The following is a 16,975-nucleotide window of genomic DNA, read 5'->3' on the forward strand; positions in this document are numbered from 1 at the left end:
GAGATGTGGAAACTAAGATCCAGGGAGGTTCTATCAATCACTCCAGGTCACATGGGCTGTATGTAGCAGAGGGGAAATTAGAACCCAGCTCCTTTGTCCCAACTGCCTCCTTTCTCTGGGCTTCATTACTAGTGCTACTACAGTGTTTACATGAAGTGGGACTTCAGGGGGAAAAATATCACAATTTTTCTAGATCTGGTTCCTCATCTGGAAAATGATGAGGTTGGACAAGGTGACCTCTGTTCCCCTCCAAGTCCTTTGATCCTTGATTTTTCTTCCATATTTTATCCTATGGGTATTATATACCAGGAGTCAAGTTAACACTTTTTCAAGTCCCCCAGTGGTCCATCATCAAATTAGTTTGGAAAACCCTGACTTAAGTTTACAAAATGAAGTAAAGAAATTAAGTTAAAAAATGGTTTTCGCTTGGCCACTTATTTTTCATTCAAATGTTTTTGTTAGATTCAAAGTTGAGTGACAAAGTAATCTAATCCAACTCCTTCAAAGGAATTAAGGCACAGAGTTATATGCCTTATCAAGGTTACACAGAAACTGAAAAGCTGGGCCAATATTTGAACCCAGGTTTTCTAACTCCAGGGGCAGCTAGGTGGAATTGATAGACTCAGGAGGAACTGGGTTCAAATCTGTCTTCAGATACTAGCTGTGTGACCCTGGACAAGTCATTTAACCTTGTTAGTTTCAGTTTCTTCATCTGTAAAATGAACTGGAGAAGGAAATGGCAAACCATTCCAGTTTCTTTACCAAGAACACCCCAAATGGGGTCAGTGGATAAAGAGCTGGGTCTGGAGTTAAGAAGACCTGAGTTCAAATCTGGCCTCAGACACGTACTAGCCCAGTGACCCTAGGCAAATCCCTTAATCTGTTTGCCTTAATCCACTGGAGAAGGAAATGGCAAATAAATTCAATATCTTTGCCACAAAAATCTCATGGGCAGTATAAATCACGTGGTCCGGAAGAGATGGACACCAATGAACAACAACATGTATACCATGTATTTTACAAACCTTAAATCCCTAGGTATGAGCTATTAATAACAACCATTACAATATGGAATTACAGACCATTAAGGCTCCATCATTTATTGGAAACAAGAAAGGGTTCAAGTGAGTATATGGCATCTACCTCGGTTTTGAACTTCAGAAAGTAACTAAAAAGGAATGTGGAGAGTGGCCAATGGAAGGGCATCTATGGAACCCACAAACCCTAACGTAATATGAAATATAGTCAGAGGCCAAAAATCATCCCTAACAAAACACTTAGAAAGCGCTGAATTTCTGGATGCCCAATTTTCCTCCACCTTCTTCCAAGGCTTAGGGACAATTGTTCCTTGTTATCATTCTCCCTCTAAAAGAAGCCTTAGAAAATGAAATAAAATATCTATTACTTAATCAGGAATAAAATAGTCTAAGTTTCAAGCTTTCATAGGATTTCCCTCATCCATCTCAAAGAATATTAAAATGAAGGTTATTAATACGCCTATAATGAACCTCCGGGCAACAGAATTAATGCCTTGCAAATCTTAATCTTTGCACGTCCAACGCCGCTTATTAAAATAATCAAAAAAGTTTTCTAGAGATCTTTATATTTCAAGAGAGTTTATCACCGCGGTTCAAAATTATAAGATAAGAGGGAGATGATTTTCAAATCAACCAATCGCTTACGTTTCAAATTCCTTAACTGTGTCAGAAACCGTTTTTCTGTCACCCTTATTTTAAACACTTAATAAGAAAAAGAAAAAGAAAACGTTTTTTTTTTAAAACCGTGTGCTTCCTCCGTGGTTTTGTAGTTGAGTAAAGGAAGCGCGCTGGAGCAGGTAAGAGGAACGTGCCCCACGTATCGCGCTTCAGCGCGGATAAGTAGGGGAGAATTCTCCCTAGCCCTGGACCGCGTCCGAGTCTAGGTCGACCAGAAGCCCCGTGCGCGGCGAGTCCATCTGTCCGTGCCAATACAACTCTCAACTTTTGAAACCAATCCCTTTGCATCGTGCAACGGATGCCTGTGGCACCAGGAGTTTGCAAACGCCCCCCCCCACCCCCCAATCCTCCTCCCGCTCCCCCGAGACCAATCATTGCATGGCTCAGGGTTAGGCATTCCCCCCCCCCTCCCTTTCCCCGAGCCGCACGCACGCCACCGAACAGCTCCGAGGTCTCCTGCCCCTACCGCCCCTTAAAGGGAGGTAGCCAGCCCTTAAAGGACCCTCACACCTTGTGCTCAGCATGCCTTTGGCAGCCCCGTTTCTGAGCCGGGGACCCAGGGAGTGAAGAACCGAGGATCCAGCGAGGCACCCAGGTGCGGGTCTGGGGTTCACCCCCACCCCCCCACCCCCCTCCTCCACGGCCTCCCAGCAGCCTGGAGCGGCATTTTTATTCAGGCGACGCTTAAGGGAGCCCCGGCTGCGCCCGGTGCATTGTGGGAACGGCCGGGAGTCCCGTTTTCAGGAGGAGGAGGAGGGCGAAAAGCGAACCGGTAAGAGCCTGACTGGGGGGGAGGGGGGGGAGAGACACGCCTGGCTTAAAGGGGAATATTCATCAATAAGCCCCGTAGCTCCCTTTGCAAATCCCCTGCTCCGTCGGGCCCCGGACCGGCAGGGAGACGTGCACCGCTGGCCCGCTAGAGCCCAGCTTGGCGCGGGGGGCCGGAGTGTGGGGTGGTTGGGGCCGCTTTAAAAAAGAAGCACCGCCCGCTCCGTAGCTGCCGCCTCCGCCGCTGCCACCACCAGCAGCCGCTCTGAGCTGGGGAAGGAAGGAGGGAGGGAGGGAGCGAGCGAGCGAGCGAGCGAGGGAGGGAACAAGGGAGGGGAGGGGTGTGTTGGGGGGGGAGGGCGGCGGCGGCGGCGGCGGCAGCTCACGGGTTAATTTTTTCACCCGCCGACATTTTTGTTTGGCCGCTGCAGCTCGCGACTCCCGCGCGTCCGCGTGCGCGCGCCGCTAAGGGAATCCTGCTCCGGCGTCCCGGGGAGTGCGGCGCGCGCGGCTCCCGGGCGCCTCCCGTTCCACCGCCTTCCCCCCCACCCCCAACCTTCCTTCCCAACACTCGCTCACTCTCACACAGCCACCTCCTCTCCGCCCCTTCTGGAAGCCCACAAAGGGTTAACTCCGTCCCCTGCCTGACACTTGCTCTTGTTACCTGGTCCCCCCAAAAAAAGTCCCTTCGCACCTCTCCTCCCCCTGCACTACGGAGCAATGGCACTGGGGAGGAGGGGGGAGCTAGGATCGCCCCTGGCGCGCGCTCCCTCCCCATTGGCGGCTGAGGGGGGGGGCATAGGGGTGTTCCCGCCGTGGGGGCGGGGGGAGGATGTCCCAGTGGAAAGCGCCGGCTCCCCCCGCCCGCGCCGGCTCCCCCCGCCCGCGCCGGCCGCACAAAGAGCGCCGGCTACGGCCGAGGCCTGATTTGCCTTTAAAGGCATCGGCTTGGCATTTAAGGTGTCTCCGAGTCGCGGTCCTGCGGCCGCGTGGACAGCGGGTCCGCGGGTCCGCCGCCGCCTCGCCCCCGCGTGGTGGTGTCTGCTCCATTGTTTATTTCCCGGGGCTCGCGGGTAGGTAGGTCGCGGCAGCGGCCGCGGGCTCGGTGCGCCTTCCTCCCTCCCTCCCACCTAGTACTTTTAAAACCCTTAAACCTGTGTGGAGGAAGGGGTTAAACTTGGTCCCTGCATATTCATGTCATTGTTTTAAAGTATAGTAAACATCTGGGGGCGGGGGAAGCGGGAGGAGGTGTAGCCTCTTGTTAAGCAAATTGACTTTCACCTCCACCGCCCCCGTAATTGCCCATTTCCCTGACCCTTCCCTGGTCTCTTCCAGTCTCCAGCCAAAAAATAGGAATTTCCTGCCCCTCCCCCCCCATTGCTTCTCTCGAGTTTCGTGTTCTTCAAGTTTGAATGGGAGAACTCCTGAACTTCGAGTTACTCCTGCCATTATTTACGTTCTTAACTTTTTCCTCTTAAATCATGAGAAGTGACGTGTAAATGCCGGTAATCAAAATCGGTCTCTTTCTGCGTTCCCCACCGCACCGGGGTTAGAAAATGAGAAAATATATCGATTTGTCCGTATGCTTTTGCTGTGATTTTTCTACGGAAAGGATCTTGTTTTTTTAACCCTTGAATCAAATCTGTATTTAAGTATTTTCTTATAAATCACCAAACTCTACACAACATCTGACTTTTGCTATAATGGTAGAATATCACCCCATATATATGTTTTTTTCTGACAGGTTGTTTTTTATCCTGTGGTATAGGCCTTGTGCTACAACCAGAAGTTTGAAACTGAAATCATTGCTCATCCCAGACACGTTTTTTTGGTAACTAAGGCTTGGATTACTGCCCATGCTTAGGCTTTATACGATGTGTTTTCAATAAATGGTATGCCTACCAGGGGAGGAAAAACACTTGCTGAAAATGGAAATTATGTTCTTAATCCGAAATTTTGTAGGGGAAAGTGACTCTAAAACTTGAGTTGCCTATGTAATTCCACACCCTATTAAATTAAAAGAAAAAAATCAGTCCTGAAGGTTTGTTAAACCCAAGAGCTGAATTTTGGGTTTTGCTCTAACTCAGAAGACTTAAAATCTAAAAAGGCCTGTTGGAGTAGCCTCTGGCACTAGAAAGCACATTAAGTGCTGGTGATTAGTTTGATAACAATATTAAAGGATATCTAAGGTGCTTTGTCAGTGATGCTTCAGTGATAGCTTATTTGCTATCTAGGAAATGGGAGTTCATTTTTTAAAAAATCTACAGTAGTACAACCATGGTGTACAACTTTGTTGTACTATGTAAAACAGGCACTCCCATTTGAAAGTTGTACACTTCAGTGGGAACTCTTATTAGTTTTGGATTGTGTTGTATATCTCTGACTCAGAGTAAAAGCATTTTCTTCTAAAATTAGATTTTGGCATTATAGAGAATTTCATCAAATGAATTTGCATTAATATCTTTTCCATGGGTTTTCTAACAGGCCTTGTTACCTCTCTATGAGTGTTTGCAGCCTTGTCAAAAAGGTTTACCACAAAAGTTACTTTTTTTTTGCCAAGAACTTAGTTGCCAGCTACTGTGTCTGACAGTGTTGTTGTTTTTTTTTAAATTTTTCTAATTTTAGGTGTTTTGAGGATCTTTGGGACCTATTTTTCAGGAAAGGACTTACATGAAATAAGCCCGATATAGTCTCCAGTTCCTTTTATATCATCTTTTTTCTGTTTTGACCCTATACTATAATATAATAATGCTTTCGGCATCGTGTACTCTCCTTTAGATGAGCTCTATGGGTTCTGTATTGAGAGAGAGAGAGAGAGAGAGAGAGAGAGAGAGAGAGAGAGAGAGAGGAGAGAAAGACTTGCCCATCCCCCCAACTTTTGGAGATGTATCTTTATTGTTGTGGTTCATAAAACAGTCAATGTAAAGAATATTGATGTATAGTACAATTATCAACTGACTTTAAATCACTTGAAATGAGTCTTTTATGGATTGCCCTGGGAGAGGGGGCAGTTACTTTTTTTTTCTATTTTGTAGTCTCTTTACTTGAAAGATATTAGATGATATTCTAATGTTGCCTTTTTGTGATTTGCATATAGGTGGACCAAGCAAGAAACCAACAGACTAGAGGAGGGGGGAAAAAAGACTAAACCGTGAGTGTGTGTGCCTAAGAGCCATGTCTGTTCGGGAATCCTTTAACCCAGAAAGTTACGAATTGGACAAGAGTTTCCGGCTAACCAGATTCACTGAACTGAAGGGCACAGGCTGCAAGGTACCACAAGATGTCCTACAGAAGTTGCTGGAATCCTTACAAGAGAATCACTTCCAGGAAGATGAACAGTTTTTGGGAGCAGTTATGCCAAGGCTAGGTATGTAAACCATATCTTTACCTTGATATTTCAATAGTATGTCTATGGACAAATCCAGCTATAACTAGGATTTTTCTTTTCTTCTGTCCTAATTCTAGCATCTTTACTGTATTCCCTTGCAGATTATTTTATCCAAACAAAAATGATCCAAATAGGAATCCACAATTAAATGTGTCAAAGAATTATAACTTGTTCAGTGCTAGGAAAAAGTCTTGAATGACAACCTAGGGTATAATCAAATAATTTTGGAAATATAGTATGTGACTGAGGTACTCCTGCTATTTTATGGTAAGAGCTCATTTATGACAGTGAAACCTTCCATTAAATAGAATTCTCCAGATGGATTTAAGTATTTAAATTTTCTGTTTGACTACATACCAAGCAACATTTCCCTGAATCCCACCCCCTTTTCCTCACTTTATCCTTGTTGCTGAGAGCCATAGAATGTTAGTGTTAAAAAGGACCTCAGAGGCCATCTGATTCAAACCCGACAAAGTGTATGAATTTACCTTCCTGCCTCGGTACGTTTATTGTTTTACAGTTAATATTTCTATGAGGATCCTACTGTTGGGCGGGGGGTCACGGAGAGTTATTCTGAACATCAGTGGATGTTATGATGTGAAGCATTCTGTGAGGCAGCCCCAGTTCTCTGTATCGATCCTAGTATAGCACCTCAAAATATTTTTTTTCCTTTCCTAATTCCTGGCATTAACCAGTTGTCATAGGATGTGTCTCTCTTTTCTAAAAAGCATAGAAAGAATTTCCAGTCTTGAGTTCTGGTTAATAAAGGTTTTGCTTTACTATGTTGATAAGAACACAGTACAAGCAAATGGTCAGTTCGAATTCTGGGAGTATGACCTGAATCCTGAGAATTTGTACATGTTATGGTTCCAGTATGAACTTACCTCCTTTGTTACACACTTTGTCTAGTATTATGGGATTTTTTTTTTTTGCTTTAATATCTTTATTACAGTCATTTGACTCAGCACATACAGGGTGCTTCAAATTAAAAGAATAGAATTTAAGTTATATCATGGGGACAACTAGGTGGCACAGTGGATAAAGCACCGGCCCTGGATTCAGGGGGACCTGAGTTCAAATCCGGCCTCAGACACTTTACACTTACTAGCTGCGTGACCCTGGGCAAGTCACTTAACCCTCATTGCCCTGAAAAAAAAAAAAAAAACACGAAAAAACAAAACAAAAAAGTTATATCATGAGTCAGAGAAGAGGCAAGAGTAAGATGTTTGTATGGAAACATGAAGACTAGGTCTAGCAAGTTGTTTAATAAACTGGTAGAGGAAATAAACCACTTAGTTAAATATAAAAGGTAATTACTAGATGTGTTAATGTTTAATTATATTCTTTAGCTTCAAGGGGGAAAATTTTAAGTTCTTTGTTTTGAAAATAACTTTGAAAAAAAAAGAAAATAACTTTGGCTTCACTTCATTTAATCCACAAACTCTGATCTGAAACCAAAAAATAACTGTCACAGAAAGTGACCTCTGAGTAGGCAAAATAATTGCATCAAAACCCATGCCCTAAATCTCATTCATTTTATTCATAGAAGGGCCCCTTACATTGAAAGTGCTATATAAATGCTTGTTCCCTTTCCTCTTTGTGGCCCACTACTTGGAACCTCTTGACTCTTACTTCACATGCAATTGTAATATGAGTTGTTTACCTTCCAAACCCACTACCAGTTAAAAACACTGAGAATTTAATAGCCTGATTCTGAGGGAGGTTCAGAAAAATTAGGTCTCTAAGAGTTCTTTGACTTTTAAATCTATGAGCTATTTAAAGCATTCACTAAAAACTAGCTGTCTGGGACAATTTAGCATCCCAGCAAATAGCCTTATATACCTCTGGAGACCCTGATAGTATCACTTCACTGTAGAGTAATAGCAATTGTAACTCCAAAATAATAGTTTACATTAATGTATCGCTTTAACTTTTATAAAGTACTTTCTTTATTCACAACCGAGTGAGACAAATAGTTCAAGTGTTATTCTCCGGCTTGTATAGAGGAAACTAATGCTTCTAGAGTAAAGGAACTTGCCAATGCTCACAGGGCTTTAAATGGGAGAGCCAGGCCTTTTGATTCCAAGTCCAGTGCTCACAATGACGCCTTAAACCTATGTTTGGAACAGCAACAGTAATCAGGGAAAGATAGCATGTGTGTGTGTGAGGGCTTTACTCTGCTCGTTTAAGAGGACTGAGAAGTACCATACATTTTATAAAGATCAGCACTCAACATGGTTAAAATAATAAGCAGGTGTAAGTGACTAGATAAATCCTCAGTTGTGTAGAAGGTTCTAGAGAACTGATGTTTTCCTCTACTCCCCTGTATATTGCAGTTAGGATTCAAAGAAAAGGTCTGGGTATCATGACATTCAAATTTTATTTTGTTCTGTCATGTTAAATTCATCAAGTCATCCTGGACTTGTTACAAGCTGTCCACATGTAGAATATAATGATATTGGGGCAGCTAGGTGGCACAGTAGATAGAGCACCAGCCCTGGATTCAGGAGGACCTGAGTTCAAATCCAGTCCCAGACACTTAACAATTACTAGCTGTGTGACCCTAGGCAAGTCACTTAACCCCAATTGCCTCACAAAAAAAAAAAAAAATTAATGATATTAGTGAAGGTGGTAATTCATTACATGCCTCTGTAAAGAGTTTTGAGATTAAGACTCAGGGTTACTTTTAAAAATGTAATAGGACTCCCTTTTAATTGAGGGGGTGAGTCCATGAAAAACTATGCCTTATTACTTTTGGAATCTGTTTTTGAAAATAATTTACAAAGTGAATCCTATGACTGGGTTTAAAAACAAATGAGTGAAACCTGGGGGTACAGCCCTCCCTTTGAGATTATTGTTTTAGGTGTTTTAGAGCAGAGAGGTAGGCAGATACACAAATCCTTGGCAGGTATTGAACTTAAATTAAATTAAAAATTAGATTAAAGAGGTCCAGTTCTAAAAGAATTAATTGCAAACAACACTAGCTGCTTGCTCCTTTTTTATCCTTGTCAGAATACCTGGGATTCCTAATTCACTTTCAGATACTTCAGTATCTTTCAGATACATCTAATCAAACAGTAAAAGATATTCCTGTATTATAATAGACTTTTAAAAATAGGAGACTAAGGAAGCTTCTGGAGCTTGGACATTGTTAACAAATCAAAACTTTGACTAAAAGTATAAATCAGATAATGTGTTTACATATATATCATGTATAAAGTTCTTTGGTTTATACTTGAAAACTAATAAATTCAACAGTTACTCTTTGGTAGCTCTTTCTATAATCTTTTAACTATAGTTCCGTCCAAAGCTGAGTTGAAGAAAATGCCGATGTTCAGTCTACCAAAGGGAGGACTGAGGGATGGATATATTATCTGTCTTTGAGTATTTAAAGATATCATCTTAGAGAACTGTTAAATTTCTGTTTGGCCCTGCAAGAAGAACTAGAACTGATGGATAGAAGTTTCTGAGAGGCAGTTAGGCTTAATCCCAAGGAAAACTAAAGAATTTGATCCTCACAACAACTCAGTAAGCTAGGTACTAGAGATTTTTGTTTTGCTTTCTTTTTACTTAACCTTTTCAGTGTCAGGGCCTTTGAGTGAGGAACTTCTCCCAATCTTCTGACATTTATGGTTTTAGACAGTTGCCTGGGGCACTGAGTGGTTAAGAGACCTGCCCCGCCTCACATATCTAGTGTTTGGCTGAGTGGACTTGAACTGGGTCTTTCTGAGGCAGGTCAGCTTTCTAGACACTTGGACATGCTGCCACTCACAGTGGGTATTATTATCCTCATATGATGCCTGAGAAAATTGAGACTGAATGATTGAAACAGTTTCAGAATTGCTTGGGCTGCCTCCGATACTGAGTTTCTGGCCTGTGGAAGTTTTCAAGTGGAGACTGGGATGACCCCATGTTAGGAATATAATTAGGGGGATTTCTTGTTTTGAATAGGGGTTGGAGCTTTATGGGGTTTTTTAAACTCTAAGATCTTATGAATTTATGAAAAAAATATTCAAGAGAAGAAAAAAGAGTACATTTTACTTTCCTGAAGCAGATAGGAATTTATTTCCAAAATGTCTTTTTGTTCAATTAGAAAGCATCCAAATGAGTTAGAGACTTTAGATACTATTCAGAAGATGTGGCTCCTGTCCTCCTGACAGTTACACTATATGTTTACACTGACATGGGCACTGGGAACGCTTTTTATTAAGATTACGGCTCACATTTATATATATTGCAAATTATAGATCATAGTTTTGTCTATATCTATATATGATCTAACTCTATAAGATCATAGATTTCCATTGATGTTATCTCCATTTTACAGATAAGAAACTAAGGCCCAAAGAGACAAAGGTCAGAGGCAAGATTCAAACTCAGTTCTTTCTGACTCCCTGGCCAGTGCTCTAGTCAATATGCCACTTTATTTTTTCCATAAGATTGTAACGATTGGAATGATGCCACCTGCTGGAGACTTACTGTAGAAAAGCTCTGCCATGAGGTGAAGGTCTTTGAGGGCAAGACCATGCGTCTTTTCTTTGGTGTCAGGAAGTGACATTGGCTTGTGGGAGGAAGAAGGGGGAGGCTGGTGCTCTGACTCACTCTCTTTCCTGTGGACTCTGGTGGAGAGCGGAGCTAGGAATGCTCTCTCCCTTTAATAGATAGAGGAATCTAGGCCTTTCTCTTTCTCTTTACCAAATTCTTATTCTCCTTAATAAATGCTTAAAAGTCTAACTCTTGCTAAAGCTTATAATTTATTGGCAACCACTCGTTAGAGATTTTAGACAGACCAGCTAGAATTTTAGCCCTTATAAGATAAAGTCTCTTCTGAAATTTGGGGAACATGCTATTCGAGTGATTCCTTGAATTATTGCAAGCATATTTGTCTGAATACAATAAAAAACTGATTACTAGTGAAACGATCTAATCCATGGCACTAATAACCCTACTATTTCTGAAACGAAAATCTCAGTTGCACTACCGAATGATGCCCTGACCTTTCTGCTTTGCTGAATAAGAGAGACTGTTTCCCTGGGATGTATGGTTCTTGATAGACTTGTTTCTATTTTGGATTTGTGGTGATGGAAAAAGAAGTGAAAAATTACCCACACAAGAAACTAGTGCTAGGACCAAGTTATATTTTAAATATATATACATATTTTACATTATTTATATATAAATATATGTCACATATGTGTGTGTATGTATGTATGAAGTTTAGTTGTTTATGGCATTATCCAGATACTCATTCAGATAGATGAGTAAAACTATCGTTTTTGTCCAGACTTTTAAGTTTGTAGATGGCCTGTTTATCTATCTCTTTGGCCTCCTCAAGTTCTGTATTTTAAATATAAATTGTAGTATGGGAATATTTTAAGTATTTGATTCAGGATTTATTTATCTTTGTTTAGTTTGGAATCCTGATTCTAGAAGGTTTTTTTAATTGATTTTTTCTTTTATATCTCACTGTAATTTTGAGAGCCTTTACTTGACTGCATTATTTAAAAATTACATAGGAGACTAGAATGTGTGTGTGTTTATGCTAAGAACTATCCTGTTAAAAATGTATTATAACTTTTACCAAAACTAAGTAAAGACCTGTCAGAATTTGTAAAAGGGCTAAAATTTTAAAAAAGAAATGTAGTTATATTAACTTAGAAATACCTACAGTAGCTTTTTGAACCTAATTAGAAAATAAAAAACCAGACTTACATAGCATTTGATACATTTGACAAAAATGTCCTCATGACATCTTGGTAGGTACATATCCCCATTTTACAGATGAGAAAAATAAAGTTCATAAAGATTGCCCACATTTATCTTGCTGATAAGTGGGCTAGAGTCAGCTCTGTCACATTTTTGGATTTCAAATGCAATGCTTTTTTCACTGAGTCATATTACCTCATGAATAGGTTAGAATTATTTAGAGTTAATATCAACTGTATCTTAATACATACCTCTAAATGTTTAAACAGTTGGCTTTCAAGCCTCTGATACTTACCAGCTTTGTGGCCAGCTACAGTTTCCTCATCTGTAAAATAAGAATAGAAATACCTGTAGTATCTGTCTCCCAGAGTTTTGATGAGGATCAAATGGGATGTTTCTAAATCAGTTTTTATTGTTTAAAGTTGTAGACCTTAAGATTTAAACTCCTCTATTTAGGTTTTAAAGCCCTTACTATTTGGCTCCAGTTTATCATTCAAACCTGAGAATCTGCCAAACTTTTGCTCTGTTCCTCACTTGCCTTGGACACTTTCCATCTTCTATTCACCATGTCTTTGCAACAGGTGTCTCTCTTGCCAGGGGTGTAGTCCTTTCCTACTTCCATCTCATAGAGACCCTTTCTTACTTGAAGATGCAGCTCAGTCACCAACTTTTGCCTTAAGTCTTTCCCGATTCCCCTCCTCTTCCTCCAAACTGCTAATGTCCTCTCCCATAGTACCTTATATTTAATTACTTTGTACTTATAGTTAGTTATTCCTTCCACATTGTGGGGCTTGGGGTGGGGCATTTCCTCAATCTGGAAAATTCTCATAAAATGTTTTGGCCCTCCCTTCATTCCAGAAAAGAAGTCTGAATTTTTGTCTTTTTCTTTTATCGGGTGTTTACAGTACCTTATTGTAAAATTAGGGATAAGTATTTGGTCATAAGCTTTGTGTTGTCTGCTGGCTTTCACATGTCTTTGACTTCTGCAAAACTCCCCCAAATTCCCATTTAATTTCTTATGCTGACCCAAGATATATCAAAACCTCAATGGGGAAAGTGGAGATGTGAAAGTGATAAATGTAATTACTTTGTAATTTGTGTGTAAGTGTATGTGTATAGGGCTGCTAGATAGCTTAGTCGATAAAGCACCAGATATAGCTTAGTAGAGTCAGGAAGATCTGAGTTCAATATGGCCTCAGACACGTATTACTTGTGTCACTCTGGGCAAGTAACCTTGGTTGCCTCAGTTTCCTCATTTGTAAAATAAGCTGGAGAAGGAAATGTAAACCACTCCAGTATCTTTGTCAAGAAAACTTCAAATGGGGTCACAAAGAGTCAGACCTGACTGAACAACAATAACAAATCTGTGTGTTTACCTTTATGTTTATGCTGTACGTATATTTGTATACTTGTGTCCTCCATAAAATATAAACTCATTGAGAGTAGGGATCAAAGTTTAACTCTTTGTACTTGTATCCTTAGTGCCTACAATAGTGCCTCACACACAGTAGGTAATTTATAAATACTTATTTATTGATTGGTTTAAAGTTCTGTGTAAGTGTCATCTATTACTTAGGGAGGCATGTGGTAGAAAGGAAACACTGAACTTGGGGGTTGAGAGATCTGGGTTGCAGTTCTAGTTCCAAACACTTAATACCTCTGTGACTGCTCTATGATAGCAGAAAAGTCTCATCTCTCTGCACTTGTTTAATACTTGTACAACAACTTCACATAATTTATGAATTGTAAAGCACTATGTAAGTGTCTTATTATTATTGAGTCTTAAGTATTTTCCTATGAACATGTTTATACTTAATTTGCATATCAAAGCATTTCATAGTAAATGGTAAGGTAAAATCATATTACTGTTTTTGGACTCTGAATTAATGAAGGTTTGATTTATTAGAAGGGGAGTTTTAATATTTTTTTTAAAAGAGTTTCTTTCCTTTCAAGACTAATAGAAATGCCACTTACTAATACTTCCAGGTGGTTATCAGAATAATAGTAACAGTTGTTATGTCTAAATGTATATATGGTTCTTTAGAAATTATAAACCCATTCTGTTTTTGTAATATTTCTGACCCAAAGAAAAAGTTTTTCTATGTAAAATACTTTGCAAACTTATTGATCTGAAAATAGAATACTGTATAAAAAATTCCAGTTGCAAACTAAGCAACTTCAGTCCCATTGTCTAATATCAAATGGATGTTAAAGACATTCTTATTGAAAGGATCACACAGATTGTTAAGAATCACACAGATTAGTACTTTACAAAATACTTGTGTTATTCACAAGTGTTTTATGGAAAGAATTTTCATTAAACTTAAGTTTTCATTTAGACTACTACGTTTATAATGGTAAAAAAAATGAAAATGTAATGGTATGTAGACATTTGGTTCTTTTATGCTTTTTTGGTTATATTGCTGAAGCTGGTTGTGTTTCACATTTACTTCAGTTATGCTTTTTGATAAGAAACACATTGCTTTCTTGGCACTGTATAATATTAAATAAGTTCCTTCTGATTCAGAACCTAATTGTAAGAGATAGGGACTGCTTTTTTATGAGGGGTCTGTTGATGATAATTCTGTTCTTTACAGGCATTGGAATGGACACTTGTGTTATCCCTTTGAGACATGGTGGTCTTTCTTTGGTTCAGACCACAGATTACATTTATCCTATTGTGGATGATCCTTACATGATGGTGAGTCTGGCCCATAAGTTTCTGTATTTCAAGTGGATTTGTTTTAAAAGAAAAACATCCAAATTATGTTGTACCCAATATACCCACAAGCACTTCGTATCACAGTAATTTATTGTGTCCACTGTTCACATGTGATAACAAACAACAAATTATAGAAAGATAAACTTATTAGGTAAAAATTGGGAAATTCCTAGCCTTTTATGTATATTTTGCTACACACACACATACACTTTTTCATTTTTAACTATTTCAATGAATGAGAAATATATGTGTGGTTTTCTTTTAATCTCTCTGTTACCCTGACTAGACCCTAGTAAGCATTAGCACACTTGTACTTTAGGCTTAAGTTCCCAATTTTTATTGCTGTCTTTTGTTTAGATGTCATTCTCATTTCCTAATAAATTCAAACCATTGTAATCAGAAAAAGAGGAGGAAAAATGCCAGGTCAGCAAACTAACCAGTGCATCAGCTGAGTCAGTCTGTCAGCAAGCGTTTATTGAGTACACTGAGCATTTATTAAGTTATTACAATGTGCCAGGTGCTATGCTAGGCACTGAGGATACAAAAAAGTAAAAAACGGGTCCAACCCTTAAGATACATGTATGCATACATACACAGGATATACACACATGCATACAAAGACAGTTTCAGAGGGGAAGGTGCTAACAATTAGGAGACTAGAAAAGACCTACGTTAGAAGTTAGAGTTGTAACTACATCTTGAGGGAAGCCAGGAAGCAAAGATGAAGATGGAGCGCATTCCAGACAAGGGGAACACCCAGTGAAAATACATGAAATCAGGAGATTCATTGTCATTTTTGAGGAACAGCAAGAAGGGCAGTGAAGCTGTATTCTGGGATGTGGAGGGAAGAGTAGAGTTCAAGAAGACTGGGAGGCGAGGAAGGTGCCAAGTTGTGAAAGGCTTTAAATGTCAAACAGCATTTTAGATTTGATTCTGGGAATGTTAGGAAGCCCCTGGAGTTTATTGATTGGGGGCAGAGATGGGGAGGTAACCTGGTCAGACCAGTACTTGAGGAAAACCACTTTGGCAGATGACTAGAAGATGGGCTGGAGCAGCAAGAGACTTGAGGCAGGGAGACCTACAAGAGGGTTCCTTTAGTAGCCTGGGCATTTTTGATAGGTAAGAGTGTCAGCCATGTGAATGGAAAGATAGATACAATAGATAAGATAGATCTAGGGAATCCATCTACAGATCTGTCTATAACTATATTTCATTTGAATGATGAGATCAGAAGCCTGATTAGAGAGGGTTTAAAAGCAATGGAGGGGGGGGCAGCTAGATGGCGCAGTGGTTAAAGTGCTGGCCCTGGATTCAGGAGTACCTGAGTTCAAATCCAGCCTCAGACACTTAACACTTACTAGCTGTGTGACCCTGGGCAAGTCACTTAACCCCCATTGCCCCGCAAAAAACAAACAAACAAAAAAAGCAAGGGAGAGGAAAGGAAGTTATATCTAGTTTTTTATACCTATAGTCCCTACCTCCACTCCCCACTACTCTGCAAAAAAGAGAAAGAACTTCAGCATTTACTTTTTTCTTCTTTGAGGATGATCTTGGTCATATTATTATAAAGCATTCAGTTTTGTTCTTTCCATTTACATTGTAGCCATTATAGTCATTGTTTCTTGGTTCTGCTTATTTCATTTTCCATCAATTCCTGTAGGTCTCACACTTCTCTGAAATCTCCATATTCATCATTTCTTACTGAACAATAATATTCCATTTCATTCTTTAGCCACAGTTTGTTTAGCCTTTCTCTAATTGATTCCAGTTGTTTGGTGCCACAAGAAATCAGGTTAGATTTTTTCTTGTAAGATATTACTGCACCTTTAGTAGGACCAGTCTTGAATGTTCTCTAATAGAAGTGGAGGTCCTGCGTATCTCATCAAAAAATGGATTGATTCCTTAGCATCAATTCCATATTTTTTTGGTCATTTCTTTGTCCTCCAGCCATCACTTGAAACTTAAGAAACACGTATAGTTGTGTATTCTCGAACCTTTAAGGAAAAGAGTTACTCTTGCTGGTTGAGAGAATCACTGCTGATCATAGGCCAACTTACAGTGACTCTTTCTGGGTGAAGGCCTTTACTTGGCTTATAATTATTTAGAGTAGAGCCCGTGTGGGGACGGGGGAGGGGCAGGGTAGAGAGAAAGACAGAAGCCCTCCCTCCCTCTGCCTCACCTTCCTTACAAGCTCATTTCTCAAGGGCATCAGGACCATAGAGAGGAAGTAGGGCCAGAAGGGGATCTCGGACTCTGAAGCAGCCTCAGCATTCTCTGCTTCTACTGAAGGAGAAGCAAAGGTCAGGAAAAGCCTATCGTCTCCCAAGATGTCCAGTCTACTCCTTTTTTTTGGCAAAAGAGTTTTTGAATGGAGTTTGGTGAGAAGAGTTTCTGCCTTCTGCTTCTGTGACTACAACTCTCTGTTTCAAGAAGCTCATTTCAGAAATAAACACCTGCTCTGTGCCAGGCACTGTGATAGGGATGAAAAATGCCAGGGTTCAAAGACCTATACATTTATTAGGAAGAAACACCAGTACCCAGAGATGCTGCTCTTCCAATGTCAGTCTTGAACAGTAGGGGAATGTTCACAGATCCCGGGATTTGGCCCTTTCCTTTCACCACAGGTCCAGCCATAGTCAAAAGAACTTTAGGAAGCACATGGTCATGTCATCAGCT

The 16,975-nt window shown here is 40.3% G+C and overlaps 1 protein-coding gene across 3 annotated transcripts in view; it reads left to right on the top strand.

The window, feature by feature from the left end:
- The first annotated feature begins 2,136 nt into the window (after positions 1-2,136).
- The window catches only part of SEPHS1 (selenophosphate synthetase 1), a 39,819-nt gene continuing 24,980 nt past the window's right edge, over positions 2,137-16,975 (top strand). The window contains exons 1-3 of one of the 3 annotated variants that reach the window (XM_043969110.1): positions 2,137-2,487; positions 5,581-5,850; positions 14,175-14,278. In XM_043969110.1, coding sequence (XP_043825045.1) covers positions 5,658-5,850; positions 14,175-14,278 — 297 coding nt within the window. In that variant the 5' untranslated portion in view covers positions 2,137-2,487; positions 5,581-5,657. Of the gene's footprint in view, positions 2,488-3,403; positions 3,557-4,186; positions 4,315-5,580; positions 5,851-14,174; positions 14,279-16,975 lie in introns of those variants that run through there. The other 2 variants (XM_043969111.1, XM_043969112.1) reach the window with 2 other exon arrangements.

Source organism: Dromiciops gliroides, chromosome 5 (assembly GCF_019393635.1).
Source record: "Dromiciops gliroides isolate mDroGli1 chromosome 5, mDroGli1.pri, whole genome shotgun sequence".
NCBI classification, from domain to species: Eukaryota; Metazoa; Chordata; class Mammalia; order Microbiotheria; family Microbiotheriidae; genus Dromiciops; species Dromiciops gliroides.